The sequence below is a fragment of the Ictidomys tridecemlineatus genome, chromosome 4, assembly GCF_052094955.1.
Source record: "Ictidomys tridecemlineatus isolate mIctTri1 chromosome 4, mIctTri1.hap1, whole genome shotgun sequence".
NCBI classification, from domain to species: Eukaryota; Metazoa; Chordata; class Mammalia; order Rodentia; family Sciuridae; genus Ictidomys; species Ictidomys tridecemlineatus.
Window position 1 is genome coordinate 131,378,177 of NC_135480.1, and position 16,857 is coordinate 131,395,033.

Below are 16,857 nucleotides of genomic sequence, written 5' to 3' on the forward strand. Positions count from 1 at the left end.
ACGCTTTTTGTTTTACTGTTTTTGTCCATGAAAAAAGGCAGTGTTTAGAAGCTCCTTCAGTGGTCCTGGGGACATCTGGTTTTCTCCCACCAAAGTAGATTTTTTTATTTAAAGGCGATGAAATGACTCTAGTGGCTCACAGAAGCCTTTTCATTCATTTTCTTAAGTTTTTCTTTTTTTTGCTCTCTCTTTCTCTCTCTATTTAAACCTTAGGGGGAAAAAAAAACATTTGAGAAGTCATAGCATTCTCTTTCCATGTCTATATATTCTTTACACCCAATAGCGTGGCTCATATCTTACAAGTGGTTTGTGTATAACAAGTAGAAAGACAGACCGTAAACCTGCGAGGCTGGGCTGTCGGTTTCTTCTTGCCCTACCTTCTGCTGCTCCTATGCAAATGGCCCCGTTTTGACTGAGAAGATAAACAGCTGCATTTGAAGAGTGAAATTGACTGTTGTCACCGATTGCAACAGGAAAGGGTGTATAATATTAGGTATCAAACAGAAGCTCTGTGGCTATTTTAAAATACCGCCGTCACATACCTCTCTCTCCTTTCCCCTCTTGAAAATAACATAACACCCTATGATTGGGGGAGATGTTAAAGTCATTGTTTTTTCCTTCTGTTGTGCTTGTCGAAATGGATGTGCAGTGGAGGGCAAGAGTTCAAAGATAGGCAGCAAAGGGACTAGATGCTGCGGTTAAGGTAGACAGAAATAGGGAATCCATGCATGAACTTAGATCTGAGTGGTGCACAACTGAGGAGTTTTGCCCCCTGGAGACATTTTGATGATCACCACAACTGAGGAGTTTTGCCCCCTGGAGACATTTTGATGATCACAACTGGGGAGACGCTGTTGCCACTTGAAAATAAAGACCTCCCTGCAATGGCCAGGATACCTTTCAACAAGGAAAAGAACTATCTGGCCTGAAGCATCAGCAATGTGAAGGTTATCAGCATTGCTCTCTCTGCACCTGATTAGGGAAAGATCAAGTCTATGGGGAAGGATTTACCATCCGAAGCTGGTTCTCATTGCACAAGTAGATCGCACCCCTGTTCCACCTTCCAAAAGGAAGTGTGTCTTGTGGTGTCTAGAGGTGATTATGTTACTTACATTAGACTTTTTCTTTAAAAAAAAAAAAAAAAATGCTAGCCCCGGTATTGCTCCCACTTATATTGCTCTGGGGATACACTAGTTTCTAATGGAAAGTCAGTGCTGCGAAAGTGCCTACCTTGCATAAATGAGTCTGCCATGCCTTATTTTTATTTGCAGGTTGGTTTTGATCCTCCTCCCCACATGAGAGTACCTACCATCCCTCCGAACCTGGCAGGAATCCCTGGGGGAAAACCGTAAGTACCTCTGTGCCTCGGTTTTGGTTTGCTTCACAGGCGGTTCCCCAGCCACAGTGTCAGCAGACTGGGATTCCAAAGGGAGTACAGGCCTGGGTGTTTCCAAGGAGACTTCTGGTGTCTTTGCCCAAGAAGTGTTAACACTTTCTATAAATAGGCAACTTGTAGGTGTCATGCCTCTGTCTTCTCCCTGTGGGTGAGCTCATACACTTAGTTATTTCTGGAGGGAAGCTGTTGGAGGCGAGGGCAAGGTGGGAGGATAGAGCTGGAGGTGGTTAGCCCTCCTTGCTTGACCTGTCTTCAGAAAGCTGCTCGGCTTTGCCGCTTGGTTGGAAAGTGGCTGCTGGATTTTCACTGGCGCTGTGTGTGGGTAGTAAGTTGTTACAAACTCTTAACCTCAGAGATTTGAAGAGTGTTCTCTCTGTACCCAGCTCAGTGCCTCCTTTTCCTTATTTTGCTGGAACTGAGATATTTGAAGGGTAGGTCCTGTGGGAGGCCAACATCCCAGGTGGAACCCCAGTTACAGTTGCTTTTTGTGTTTTTTTCCCCCAATTACAGTTCTGAGGAGTGATTTACTCTCAGACTTGGACTTACAAAAAGCAAAGGGGCTTTATGGGGAAGCAAGACAGAGGTTAAGTGGCACAAAAGCACTCAGAATTTGGAAAAACTTGGGTATTCTTTCTGGATCACTTTTTTAAAAAATCAGTTGCTTTCTCCATGTTAAATTGTCAGAATGACACAGTAAAAGCAGAACAAGGGGAATCTGCTTCCCAGGTTGGGAAATCACACAAGGATGAATGGACACGGGGGGGGGGGGGTTGTTATTCAAGGCCTGATTTGAAAGAATTTCTGAAATTCTCAAGTTTTATACAAAATGGAGTTGAAATAATGGAGAGGGGAATCAATCTATAAAAGAGGTACTGTGGTCGAGTCTCAGACCACAGGTTGGTCTTTGTCACACACAACCCCCCCCCCTCGTGTCAACGAGGCTGCTTTCTTCATTGTGTCACTTGCATGTCCCAGCAGCACCATTCTCAACTGTCCATTCAGCCTTGTGTGATTTTGTTTGGAGCCTTGATACAAAGAAACCACCAACCTGAGGAAACATAAAATTTCTTGGCCTCTCACCTGCTTTTTAGGGAAGCAGATTCCCCTTGTTCTGCTTTTACTGTGTCATTCTGACAATTTAACAGAGATTTGATTCATGAGGAAACAAGGCTTTGTCTACACTAGGAATTAGTACAGATGTTGAGAATATAAGATGGCCTGGAGGTCCCACCAGGGCAGGGTGGGTGGGAGAGGGGCAGTGTTGCTGAATGCTCACTTAAGTGGTCCGTCTCTTCCGGGACAACACCCATCCACTGCCATGATGTGTGTTTTCTTGGGAATGCTCACTGCTTCCAGCCTGGGAGGCCCTTGGGGGCAATCGTGGGTTCTTTTCCCCTATAATTTACAACATTGTAACTATTGGTATCCGAATGGATTGGTCAGTGGATGAAGGGCAGACTGGTAATGCCATCTTAAGAAGCCATGATAATGTTAACTGGTGAGTCTTTGGGAGAGGATTAGTAAGCAAAAAAGGCCAACATTGGCTAAGCCTTAGAGAAAGCCAGCTTCAAGAGTTAGGGGAGCATGAGGGATTGTCCAGCTGCCAAGACCCTATCTTAAAAGTGACATGAGGGGGCTGGGGTTGTGGCTCAGTGGCAGAGTGCTTGCCTCGCATATGTGAGGCAGTAGGTTCGATTCTCAGCACCACATTAAAAAAATAAACAAAATAAAGTTATTGTGTTCATCTACAACTAAAAATATTTTTAAAAAATGAAGAAGAAGAAAGTGATGAGGGCAGTTGGGGCTGGGAAGCAGAACTGTGAGTTTCAGGGCTGGTTAGAAGGCTGGCATTCAGGGTATGCTCAATTTGGACTCTGTTCCTTATAGAGGTGTGGGGTGGGGGAGGAGAGATTTGATGCAAAAGACAGTGATATGCCAATTAGAGCCAAGTGGTTCGTCCTTGGCTGTGTGTGCACCTTACCTTTCTCAGAGCTGTGTGAATGAAGATTACAGGGTGCCTGTAGACATGAACAGGGACACAGTGGCAAAGTGGTGAGACTCATATATAAAGGTGCTTTTCTTGTCTTGGTCAAAATGACCTTTGGTCTCTGGATCTGTGCCTCCTGTTGTCTCTCAAACAGTCAATGTATTTTTTTAAGATTCTCTTGATATTTGAGGTGAGCCATACTATGTGAGGAAGACGGAATTAATTAATAGCAGAGGGTTAAGTGAATTTCCCCATTGCCAGGATCTGGGCTATACAGTCTTATTGCCAATATTAATCCATTAATTAGTATGGGAGGACTTGCTGTTTTTAATCATCTAGTAAAGTAATGTTGCCTCACAGTATTTCCCAAACCATTTATAGTGACAGCCTGGTATTTTCCCAGCATATCAAAGATTGATAGGTTTGAAACATATAATAAGAAAAAACAGGGGGGAAAGCCACGAAATCCAAGTTGTGTCAACAGTCATAAATGCCTGGCACGTTGCTGTGTGAAGGTCTCTAGATGCTTGCCCTCCATGACTGTGCTCATCCATTACAGGCCGTGGCTAATGTTTGCAGACAAATGTATGGTCTACTTAGAGAAATGGGGACAAACCAATATGCCCAGGGTGGGCTGTATGAACAAGGCGTTAAAGGTTATGTAAATAATTCTCTGGGAAATGCCAGTTCATTAGATGTTTGGGTAGGGCAGCTGGAAGACATGATGGCTGTTCATGGACTCTGTTTATGACCTGAGGGGTCAGGTGTGGTGCATACCCTGGGCATGCTCCTCTGGCATTGGGGCTTGATGATGTAGTCACTAAAAGAGCAGTAAATACTGTAGTTAAACTTATGACTAGTGCTGTGGAGGCAGAGCAGTAGGTGATAGACAAACATGTCAAGAAGTGACCAAAGTTAAGATGGGGAAGCCTTCCTTGGGGTCAGGCACATTCGTGAAGCTGAAGCCTGTGAAGGAAAGAATGGGTCTGGGAGGCCGAGGGCAGGGGCTGCATGCTATGCACGGAGAGAGCTTGAAGGATTCACGTGCAGATGGATGAGTGCCTCCAAGAGTGTTACGGCTGACAGTTCAGTTGAGGCTGGAGGGACCTTCAAGTCTCATTATTATGAATATGCATCTGTGGTTCAAGTCTGCTATGATGGCATTACCACGTGACTGCATGCCTCTGACCTGCGTGCCTCTGTGCATGCCCAGGGACAGGGATCCACTGCTGTCATCCAAAGCAGTGTACTTTCTGTGGCTCTGTGAAAACTCTTTTCACCCTTGAGCAGAATGGGTCTCCCTGGAACACTGACCCATCTGTGTTTGCCTTTCTAACCCTCATACCTTAAATGGACTGCTAATCTGTCCTCCTGCTTTTAGGGAATTGAACCCAGGAGTGTTCTACCACTTAGCCACACCTCCAGTTTTGAGCCTGGCCTTGAACTTTGAATCCTGCTGCCTGAGTTGCTATAGGCATGCACGGGCACCCAGCTTCCATCCTCCTTTCAGATATTTGGAGACCTCTGTTTCACCATGAGGCTTCTCTTCTGGCTGATTTTGCCCATTGCTTCAGCCCTGTTGTGTAGGATGTGATTTCAAGTTCCTGCATCATCTGCCCACTGAATTCTAGACCATCACCTCTCTCCCATTCATGCTTCTACAGATTTTATTTAGACCTTCTCACAGGCAGAAGGGACTCTGGTAGGAGCTCACCGTCTGGGAATGGTGTCTAGGGGAAGAAACATTTCTCATCTGCCTTCTTAAAGTTTCTAACGGGTATAGGAATGAAAATCACATAAGGCAGGTTAAAGCACACAAGTTTTATTAAAATTTTACATGTTTATGGGAATCTGTACAAGAAAAGAAAGAGGTCAAGAGGGAACCAAAGCAGGCAGCTCAGATACCTTGTATATAAAGGAGTGATAAATTTGTGAAGTAATGACAAGAGAAAGGGGTTTGGTCTGGAGGTAGTCAATTGGGGGATAGTGACTGAGACAGAAACTGGAAAAACTAAGGGAAGGTGAGAGTTATGTTGATAGGTTTGTTTGTACACATCCATTTCAACGCCCATTCCCTGACTGGCAATAAGGGACAAAAAGACGTATCATGAGAACTTTTAGGACCTGTTTTTTAATTTTTAATTGTTTTGCTACTGGGAGTTAAACCCAGGGGTGCTTTACTACTGAGCTACATCCTTTGCCCTTTTTGTTTGTTTGTTTTAGTTCTTGATGGACCTTTATTTTATTTTTTTGTATGTGGTACTGAGAATTGAACCTAATGTCTCATGCATACTAGGCAGGCACTCTACCACTAAGCCACTACCCCAGCCCCACCTTTTTATTTTTTGAGACAGGGTTTTTGAGACAAGTTGCTGAGACTGGCCTTGTATTTGCAATACTTCTGTCTCAGCCTCTCAAATAGCTGGTGCACAGATGTCCACCACTATGCCTGGGAGGGACCCATTTTTATGCAGAAGGGGAGGTTAGAAGGTCTTTCCTGTATCTCCCTTTGCTTTCTTGCCTTCAGCTCAAAGTACCATGTCAAAGTGGCATATTTGGGAGTGGCATATTCAGGGGGATGGCATTAATCAAATAATCTCAAAAACTAATATAGAACCGTAGTGTATGTAAGAATCATGGCAGAGGGGCACTGTTGAATGGAAGTGTAAGGTAGTGGGTAGAGGGGCTGATCCCACTGAAGAGGAATTCTCTGCAGAATTGTATCCAGAGCTCCATGCACCTAGTAGGGGCAAGGAGTGAACCTCTGCAGGGAGGCACCAGTTGATGCAAAGGCCCTTTAGCCTCACCCTGCTCCACACTGGCTTCTGGTGTAGAAATGACCTGAGATCTCAGTAGAGCTTCCCAACCACCCTGGTTGTTTTCCATCCCTCATACTCACACCAATGTTTCCCAACGGCTCTTTATTAAGGCATTGTCCCCTTCTCTCTGACATTCAGGCCTAAGCTTCAGCCTTAGATCCTTACTTAATTCATTTATTTTTTACCCAGTCTTAGCCTTTGTTAACACCCCATATGTTTCTCCTAACCACTTTTGTCAGCAAGAACCTGGGTGAGTTTTGTGTTCTCTCTCCTCACCCTAATCAAATCCCTGTTAGTTTATTGATATTAGAAACCACTTATCGGGAGCCAGATATGGTGTCTTTCTCTCGTAATCCCAGTGACTCGGGAGACTGAGGAAGGACGATCACAAGCTCTAGGCCAGCCTGGGCAATTTCAGACCCTGCCTCCAAGTAGAAAATTGAAAATAGGACCAGGGATATAGCTCAGTGATAGAGCACTCCTGGGTTTAAGAAAAGAAAGCACTTATCTGATAGGATTTCTGTTGATCTTATCCCATCCTGTCTTATCAGAGATGCGATCTTGCAGTGATGTCTGGGCTGGACCCAGTGAGCTCCCAAGCTGAAGTGATCTTCCCATTTTAGCTTCTCAAGGAGCTGGGATTTCAGGGGTACCCCACTGCACCTGAGTTAGGTCCCTTTTTTGTGCAGAGATCTTTCAATGTTGACTAATAAGTGATGTGACATGTGATGTTCCAGGACCCACTGGTGATATGGCCCCAGCCTGCTTTTCTATCCTCATGTTCTATCTTTTATTTTGTGTTAATCAAATGCCTCTTCTACTAGAAGCACCTTCCCTTCTTATTTATTTTTAAATTTATTTATTTATTTTTGTATTTCTGGGGATTGAACCTAGGGCCTTGCACATATTAGGTAAGCACTCTGCCACTGAGTTTATTTATTGTTTGTTTGTTTATTTATTTATATCCTCCCTTCCCGTCTCACAGTCTTCACTTCCTGTTTGAGTTAGTCAGCTTTCTGTTAATGTAACAAAATGCCTGAGGTAATCTACTTAAAAGGAGGAAAGATTTATTTTAACTGACAATTTGAGAGGTTTTTCGTCCATGATGGGTTGACCCAGTTGCTTTGGCCTATGGTGAGATAGCACATTATGGTGGGGAGTGTGTGGAAGAGTGAAGCTGCTCTCTTCATGCTGTCCAGGAAGCAAAGAGGGACAGGAAGTGGATGGTGGTTTCAATACCTCTCCAGGGCACGCTCTCCTAGTGACCTAACTTACTTCCTCTAGGTCCCATCTCCTAAAGGTTCTGCCAGCTCCTCTTAGCACCACAGTCTGGTGACCAAGCCTTTAGCATATGGGACTTTATCCACACCATAGCACTGTTGGAGTATTTTCAGTCCTTCAAAGACACTTTAGTTGCTTCCTTCTTCATGAAGTGTTTGTGGATGCCTTCCCATCCATGATGTCTCTCTAGTAGCACTTAGTAATTGACGTCTTTAGACACTCACACTTGGACCTTGGGTTATAATCACATGTACATTTTCATCTGCTTTGTCCTGGTAGATTTGAAGTTCCTGAAGTTTCCTTGTCCCCTCGAGCAGAGATACCCAGTTAACAAATGTTAGTTGCATTTAGTTGGTGGTAGGTGAGTCCAGAACGGGGTGAGACTGTGGATTCATTCTTTTTGAAAGAAGACTCATATTTTTTTGCACTTTGGAAATAAGTACTGTTGATTATTATAATAGATCACCCAAACTTTGTTTTTAAACCCTCAAGGCTAGAATTAATTGGTATTGTTCACTCAGCTTAACTTGAATTCATTTTTAGTTTTAGGAAATTTATTCCCCTGAGCTCTGGTGGGGAAATTTGAAAGTTAAGGTAGACTTTTTTTTTTTTTTTTTCCTGACCCGATAGCATTACTTTTTTCCCTCCAGATACCTGGGGGCCAAACTCTCCCAGCCTCGTATACTAGCACCTTGAGGTCAGTAATAACTCAGACTAATAACAGCTTGGCTTCAGATTCTAGGTTAGTTCCAGGTCCCTTCACCCTGTGTTTTAATACCAGACATGTAATTCAGAAATCTTCTACCCACTTGTTTAGTGCTTAAATAAACCTTTAAAATACCTTTTAGGATTTGGAGCCTAAAGGGAAAAGAAAGTCATAACTGCTTTTGGGGTAAAATTGCTTGTTAGGAAAACATGTTTTGCAGCAGTGGCTGGAGACCATCCCTCGGCTTCTAGCCGAGGAGACAGCTCTGTGGCCAGGAGCTTTTCCCCATACCTGCTTTTTTTTCTGTTCCTGATCTTTCTTCTGGTTCCTCTGTTGACCAGTCTCAATTCCACAGCTGTCTTATTTAGTGGACTTGAAAATCCAATTCTCTTTACACTCTGCATGATTATATCAGGGTTCTTTGGAGAAACAAAACCAATGTGATAGCTAAACCGAAATTTATTAGGAGGAATTGGCTCACTTGATGATGGAGACTGAGAAATCTCATGATCTGCTATCTGCAGGCAAGAGGTTCAGAAAAGCCAGCAGTGCGTTTTCACTCCAAGTCTGAAGGCCGAGAACCAGGGGACAATACCCTTACTTTAGAAATTACTTTTTATTCTGTTCAGGCCCTCAGCAGATTGGATGATGCCCAGTGAGGCCCACCTGCATTGAAAGCGTGGGTCTTTTTTACCCTCTACCACCTAGAATGCTGATCTCTTCAAGGAGCACCCTTCTAGACACCTGGAAGTATTTTGCCAACCATCTGGGCCTCTGCTGGTCTGGTCAGACTGACACATAGAATAAAAAGTCTCCCATCTGAATGCTTTGAAGTCCTGTACTTGTAATTATATAATTTTCATCAATTTCTGAAGGAACCAGGTAACCTCAGCTCTCAAAGTCTCCTGGGCCCAGGTCTCTGGACTCTGAGCTCCATAATGAACCACACTGATCATGGTGACTTGCCTGGCCATGTTCCTTGTATGTAGGGTGAGTGCCTCTGTCCTGACAGGCTCCACATTATCCCTCTTGAGGGGTAAATCAGAGTTAGTGTTGCTGTAGACGTCAGGTTCAAGTTGAGGTGCTCCACTTGTAGGTCGGTTGTGCCACCTAGTAGCTACATGGTTGTAAGTGTGTTAGCTTCTCTTGAGCCACTTCTTCCATCTCTAAGTAATGAGGGCCAATAAACTATCTTTTTGTTATAGAAACTAAAGATTGAATATTTATTGCATTTTATAATTCTCTTGAAGTACATTCCAATGTAGCTTCATTTACTCCACACCTTAGCAGACCTGTTCATAGACTGTTTTGTCAGGACACGTTTGTATAGATAGGGAAAATGAGGTCCAAATAAATGAAACTTGGTCCCCACTTTTTTGGGCAGGATACTGGGGCGTGATCACAGAGGCGCTTTTCCACTGAGCTACTTTCCCAGCTCTTTTAAAATTTTTGAGACAGGCTCTCACTAAGTTGCTTAGGGCCTTGCTAAGTTTGCAAGGTTGACCTCAAGCTTACGAACTGTCTCAGCCTTTCAGATTGCTAGGATTTACACGCCTGGTTTCCCCCCATCTTTCTAATGACTAAACCGAGCCGTGCCTCCTTACCTCTTGGACTCTGGTGTCTGAATTGTGCTTCCAATGCTGAGACCCAGAATGGAGCCAGTCCCCAGTGCACTGTGGTTGTCTCTGCCTGGTTTGCTTTGTGAGCATCCAGCATCTACCAGATTTAGCTCTCCTTCAACCATGGCTGCCTCAGTGTCTTATCATGGTTGACATTCTCTCTCCAGGGACTGCCTTATCCCTGGGAAGGTTGATACCAACTCTTAGTCACATTTGGGATGAATGCTAGATATGCCTTGGAAGTTGGCTGGCATGACCCAGATGGTTAGAATACAGTTGCCTACCTTCTCATTTTAGCTTATTTTTCTCACCAGAGCCACCTTTCTTTCATGTCTCAGTATATAAGTGACCAGGTAGCAGTCAGTGACTTGTGGTGTTCTGATTCATTGTTGGAGCACCAGCTGTGTATGTGCTGGTGAAGTCATTCCTGAAGAACTCTGGAATAAGGAGGACAGCAATGTCCAGTTTGATAAATGCTATAGTAGAAATTCATAGGGAAAGCCAGGACCGTGGAGAATAACCACTCTGCCTGGGGAGGTACTGGCAGGAAGAGGGAGGGAGGAAGTGACATGTACCCAGGAGGGAGGTAGTGTTGCTCTAGGCAGGAGGGAACAGTCTGTATACACCTTGGGGAAGTGACATGTGATATTTTATGGGAATGGCCTGCTGTCTCACCTGGCTTGAAGTTTAGGGTCACATCAAGTAAGACTTGTTGACACTAAACTGTAAAGGGCCTCATGAGCTTTAAAAAGCTTGAAGGTCGAGTGGAGGTTTTTGACGTGATCGGATTTTTGAGACTTGTTAATACAGCAAGAAATTTCATATCAGCAGTGCCGAGTCCCCAGGCACCAGGGGCTTGGCCGCAGTCCTCATCTCTTGGGGTCCGTGCCTCTTCATTACTGTTTACTGGACTCTGCCACTGCGCTTCTATCTATTTCTAACAAACTGACAACTCTGTAAACACCTGTTTTCCTTTGGCTGCAGAACACAGCATTGTTTTATGAACAGGAGCCAGTCTGCCCAGGAAAAACAGCCTGCTTCCTCCAGACTCAGTCTTGTTTTCCAGCTCACCACTGCTGCGAGGAATCCCAGAGGGGGCTCCTTCCTTTGAGTCCCTTCACCTGTGCTATGTGCCCAGTAAATGAAAAGTCCCTTGCTCTAAATGAGTTTTTCTTTTGTGTGTGCAGCCGGGGGAAGGCACTGGGAATTGAACCTAGGGGTGCTCTGCCACTGAGTACACTCTCAGCCCCTTTTTGAGACAAGGTCTCAAGTGATTGCCAGGCTGGCTGAGAACTTTGGCTACTCTTGTCTCAGCCTCCTGTGTTGCTGGGATGGCAGGTGTGCACACCGTGCCCAGCCCTTCTTCTTGAGTTCCACCACCAGAGTTCAGAACAAGAAGTGAGCCTGACCTGCTGGTGCTGGGGTCAGGGGGTGGAGCAGGGCCAGACTCAGTTGTGAGGCTGTCTTGGGAGTGGGCTGCTGACCTCGCCAAGGATCCAGGGACTCCATCTTTCTGCCCCACAGCTTGCCACACACCTATCCAAACAACCTCATCTCAAAGTTTTCACATAACTTTGCCAAGTGTCGTCTCTCCTGTGCTCATTTTCTTTAATTTTTTTGATTTTCCTTGTCCCTTCATCTGCTTTCCCGATTCCCACTCTGCATCTTCCTCCCCTTTAGCACCCTGATGCTCACATTTGCCCACTGGCGCACATTTGCCTTGATTCAACACAGCCCACTTTCCTTTTGTTAAAGTCATGGTTTAGTAATGACGCTGCACGTGTCCAGTGCTGTTAAGTGTTTCACAGATGGCATCTCTTTAATCCTTTTAATAACTTTATACTTTACTATAAGGCAACTCTTACATTTTATTATTCCTGTGTTATAGATCAGGAAATGGACACACAGTCTGCAGGCTTTCCAGGTAGTAAATCCACAGTTGGTGCTTTCGGGAACCCAGAGCTCTGCATGTGAGGTCCACTGAATGCCAAAGGCTAGGCTGTCAACTTGGCTGTGGACCTAATCTAATGGCTGACAGGTTAGGGGCCTTTTCTCCGCTTTGTCATGAATAAATAAACGAATCTAAATTTTAAGAATTGAGATACGATGTGTGTATCATGTATGTATAGCTCAGCTGCTTTTAACTAAGGGCTCCCACCCATGGAACCAGCCCTGGATCAGGGATCCTAAAGCCTTCATGTTTCCCTTCACGTCACCAACAGTAACCCCCACCCTGACCTTCAATATCACTGATGACTTTGCTGGTGTCTGAATTTGTGTAAATGCAGTCATTCCATGTGTAGTCTTTTGTGTTTGGACTCATTCTGAATTCAGGTTTGAGGGATATTTATAAATACTATAGTTCACCCTTATCTGTAGTTTTCTTACTCATGGTTTCAGTTACCCATGGTTAAGTGCAGTCTGAAAGTATTAAGCAGAAGTCCAGAAATAAACAATTTACTCTGTGTGTGTGTGTTAGTCCTGGGGATTAAACCCAGAGGTGTTGTACCACTGAGCCACATCCCCAGCCCTTTTTATTTTTTAGTTTTAAAGCAGGGTATCACTAAAAGATTCTGGGCTTGAACTTGGACTCCTTCTGCCTCAGCCTCATGTGTTGCTGGGATTACAGGTGTGCACCTCTGCACCCACTATAATTCACAAGCTTTAAATTGTGTGCATTTCTGAGTAGTGTGATAAAATCTCACACTGTGCTACTCCATCCTGCCTGGAATGTGAATCATCCCCTTGCATGGTGTGTCCACACTGTATATGCTACCTGCCCTATAACAATTGATCTGATAACTGCCGTAGTTATCTGATAACTAACTGCCGTAGTTATCAGATCAATTGTTATAGCACTGCAGTGCTTGTGTTAAGGTAACCTTTATTAGACTTACTAGAGGACCCAAGGCACAAGAGTAGCAATGCTGGCAATTCAGATATACTAAAGAAAAGCTGTGAAGTGTTTCCTCTATGTGGAAAGGCAAAAAGTAAAAAATCTTGAGAAAGATCACATTCTCATAACGTATATCGGCATGCATTGCTATAATCATTTGATTTTATTATTAATTTTATTAATCCCAATATGCCTCTTTTGAATATTAAACTTTACCATAGGTATGTATGTACAGGTGAAAAAAGCACAGTAAGTATATAGAGTTCTGTGCTCTCTGATTTCAGGCATCCTCCAGGGGTTTGGAAATGTACCCTCCTCTTACCCCTATCTCTTTATAGATTCCCTTCCTTGATTGTTTTTACTTTTTATAATTCATCAACCAATAGAGAAGTTTCCTTTTCAGACTTCTTTAGCATTGTCATAATGTGCCATTAATATGGTCTCTGAGGAGGTTCCTGTTATTTTTGTAGGTGAATAAGTGATGCCTACATCTGATTCACCCCACTTCTTTTCCTTCCGCTGGATTTCTCCTTGAGACCATCAGCCCTTTGCTTTGTTCTGGTTTGTTCATTCGATGCGGCTCCCCAGCACAGCGGGTGCTGCCTGCTTCCTCAGAGGCCCCCCTTGACTGATGTATTAACATCCATATGGGTTTCCCCTGGGACAGACAAATGTTCACAGCTTCTGGCAGCAGTTCGCTGCACTGTGAATCAATTTTAAATTGCCTCAGTATGATGATCGCAGACCTCCTGTGCAGTTTAAAGAAGAGGACACCTGGGAGAGAAGTGGGTGTCTTCCAAAGACCAGCATACAGATCTCCCGTCTGTACTTCGTGCATCTATTTTAATCTGGAACATTCAATTCTATAATAAGCAGGGTTCCAGTTGAAGTAAGATAAAATTTTCTTCCCCTGAAAATCTGGGATTACTGAAGGGGCATCTGATGGGAAGTTGGTGCCCACCTTAACTGATGGTGCACAGAAAGCAGGACCTACCTCCACCTGTGCCATTGCTGTCATAGCAAGGGGACTTTCAGAAGAAGCTCCTTTCTCCTCCTTAGCTATATATACAACCCAGTTGTTTTATTTTGTAGAATCTCACTTGTCATTTCTTCAGCATCACCTAGAAAGTTTGTCACTTTTGTACCCTGGTCATGGTGCCTGATATCTGGTCATAGAGCTAGCCACTGGACTTCACTCTTCTAGAGCTATCGGGAGTCCAAAATTCTTGTAGGAATAGGATTGATATAATTCCCATACTAAGTGTAATAGCTACCCATTCATTTAACTGTAATATTCATATATTGAAATGTCATGTGAACTTTGTATATTGCTAAGACAATCAAAGAATCCTGCTGGATAAAAACATGAGATTTAGCCTGCCATGGTGGTGCACGCCTATAATCCTAGCAACTCTGGAGGCTGAGGCAGAAGAATAGCAAGTTTGAGAGCAGCCTGGGTAACCTAGTGAGACCCCGTCTCAAAGTAAAAGGGCTGGATATGTAACTCAATGGCAGAGTGCTTGAGTAGTACACATGACACCCTGAGTTCAATGCACAGTACAAAAAAAAAAAAGGATGTAATGATTCAGTGATTCAGGCTTTGAGGTATATTGTTTTATATGCATAATTATTTCTCAGAATATTATACATGGTTTCCATGATATGTGCTAATTTTTCAAACCAAGAGTGAGTTATTGGAACCAGTTTTCCAGGAGATAACAGATATAAAAGATTGTGTTTTTTGAAGAATATTAAAGTCCATGTATGTGATATTTTGCTTTTATAAAGGGAATATAATAGCCTGCATTTTATTTCCAAGGAAAAGTATGTGGGTTTAAAGCTTAGGCAAGTGGAGACTTGATATTTTATATATCAATTTTCAATTTTGTACCTGCTAATTTATAGGACAGAATTTGAGTTAGTATTAAAATGAAAATTTTAATGAGTGTAATGTATTCCACTATTGTCATGTATTTAATAAATAAATAAATAATGAAAATTTAAGCTCTGCATTAATACTCATGTTTACATATATAAAGGTGTCAATGACAAGTTCCAGAAAGGACCTAGGCCTAACCAGTGGGGTTGTGAGAAGGAGGAGATTGTACATACTCCATTTAGTGTTTATTGTTTGAACTTCTAGCTGTCCTGGTAATGCGTCAGATAAGACAAGGAAAGTTGTAATGTTCACCTGGGGTATGCAGAATTCTATCCATTGGGAGGTGGAGTTAAAACACTTCTTTTTTCTACCATCCTCTCTCCTGTTTTTGTGCATGTTTTATAATGTCCATAATATTTTCTTTTCTTGGAGCTTAAATAATAATTTAACTCTTGGCATGGAAATAGAAATGTGCAACTAGGATTCAGTTCATTTGTTTGTAATGGGGGAAAAAACAACCTTGTAGCTTAAGTAATATAGAAATTATTTCTTTCTCTTTCCTGTAAAAGACACTACCAGCAGTCCAAGGCAGGTATCAGAGCCCCATGGTTTAACAGGGTCTCTGCATCTATCTTTCTGTTCTCCCTCCCTTAGCAGTTAATTTCCATCTTCAAAGAGACCTTGTGGTCCCAAAAGGCTGCAGGAACTCCAGTCATCTTGCTTGTAGTTCAGGCAATGGGAAGGAACAAGAGAAGAGACCAACTCCCTTAAAAGTGAAGGTTTCATTTGTTGCTGTTGCTCTCTTTACTTCTTTTTTCTTTACTTTTAAAAAATTGATAAACTTTGGTTTTTAGAATAGTAATTTTAGGTTCACAGCAAAATTGAGCAGAAAGCACAGAGTTCCTTTATGGCCTTCTCTCACCTGTATTTCAAATGAAAAACTCAGGTGAAATGACACCCAGCAGCTTCTGCCCACACCTCATTGGTCCAGATATGGGCACTACCTGGCCAGAGCAGAGCTGGGAAGAACAGTCTTAGCTGGGAGCTCTGCTGCCTGAGGCTAAACGGGTTAGTGATGAAGGTGGGCAAGGGAGATTGTTAAATAGGAAACCTAAAATCTCTATCGCACATAAGTCTTTAAAACAAACGAAACAAAAGTCTTACTGGGAGCAGTGGCATGTGCCATGATCCCACTGAGCCCAGCAGTTTAGAGACCAGCCTGGGTAACATAGCAAGACCCACTTTAAAAAAATTATTTAAGTAAATCTCTCGTCACAGAGCCACTTGATGTAAGAGAATCTCTTTTTGGTTATTTAGAAATAGTTTGAGCCTCAGCTTTAAATGAGTGTGTTTTAAAAGTTGTTTTGTTGTTGTTGTTGTTCATTAGCATTGAAATACACGACTTTACTGTGTAGTTATGAGTTCTTAAGGGCTTCGTTTTAAACCCTGAAAATGATCATTTTAAATCATACTAAGAAATCATACAATTATATGAGATACATGGGAGGGGATGTTTTATGCTAATTTGGAAGCACATTGTTTTATAATGTAATTTGACAGAATGCTTTATAGAATGGGTAAACACAGTTTTTTAGTCTTCAATTTTTTTTTTTTTAAATAGAGTTCAAGAGAAATTTCTTTTGGCACGTCCTAGATTCCAGCTATCATTTATTTTAGATGTGTTCCATCAGTAAGGGCTTCAACTGGAATTGATTTCAAAAGGGGAACCATCCCAAGGGAAGCTTTGCTGTTTGTTGCCTTCCTTCTAGAGCAGAGCCGGGGTCATGACTGATTCCTTCACGCTCAGTGTGTTTTCTCTCTTCTCTCCAATTCTCCCCTCTCCAAAAGTGCCTACTCCTTCCACGTCACTGCAGATGGTCAGATGCAGCCTGTGCCCTTTCCTCCCGATGCCCTTATTGGACCTGGAATCCCCCGACACGCTCGCCAGATCAACACACTTAACCATGGTGAGGTGGTGTGTGCAGTGACCATCAGCAACCCCACGAGGCACGTGTACACCGGCGGCAAGGGCTGTGTCAAGGTCTGGGACATCAGCCACCCTGGCAACAAGAGCCCTGTCTCTCAGCTTGACTGTCTGGTGAGTGAGCAGGAACTGGTGCACAAGGGTAATTTCTCCCCCGAGACTCAATAAGGAAATCGCTGTCCAGGCCTGGGTTTTATTCCCATTAGGAGGAAATGGAAGCCCCTTCTGTTTCCTGTGTTAGCTGCATAACCCCCCACCCCTCCCTTAAAAGTGAAGGTTTCATTTGTTGC

At 43.3% G+C, this 16,857-nt stretch overlaps 1 protein-coding gene across 10 annotated transcripts in view; it reads left to right on the forward strand.

The window, feature by feature from the left end:
* LOC101970276 (TLE family member 1, transcriptional corepressor) overlaps positions 1-16,857 on the forward strand; it is a 91,166-nt gene that overhangs the window by 65,456 nt on the left and 8,853 nt on the right. For all 10 annotated transcript variants that reach the window (XM_078047433.1, XM_021733132.2, XM_021733134.2 and 7 more), the window contains 2 exons: positions 1,272-1,348; positions 16,432-16,681. In XM_078047433.1, the coding sequence (XP_077903559.1) occupies positions 1,272-1,348; positions 16,432-16,681 (327 nt within the window). The remainder of the gene's footprint in view (positions 1-1,271; positions 1,349-16,431; positions 16,682-16,857) is intronic.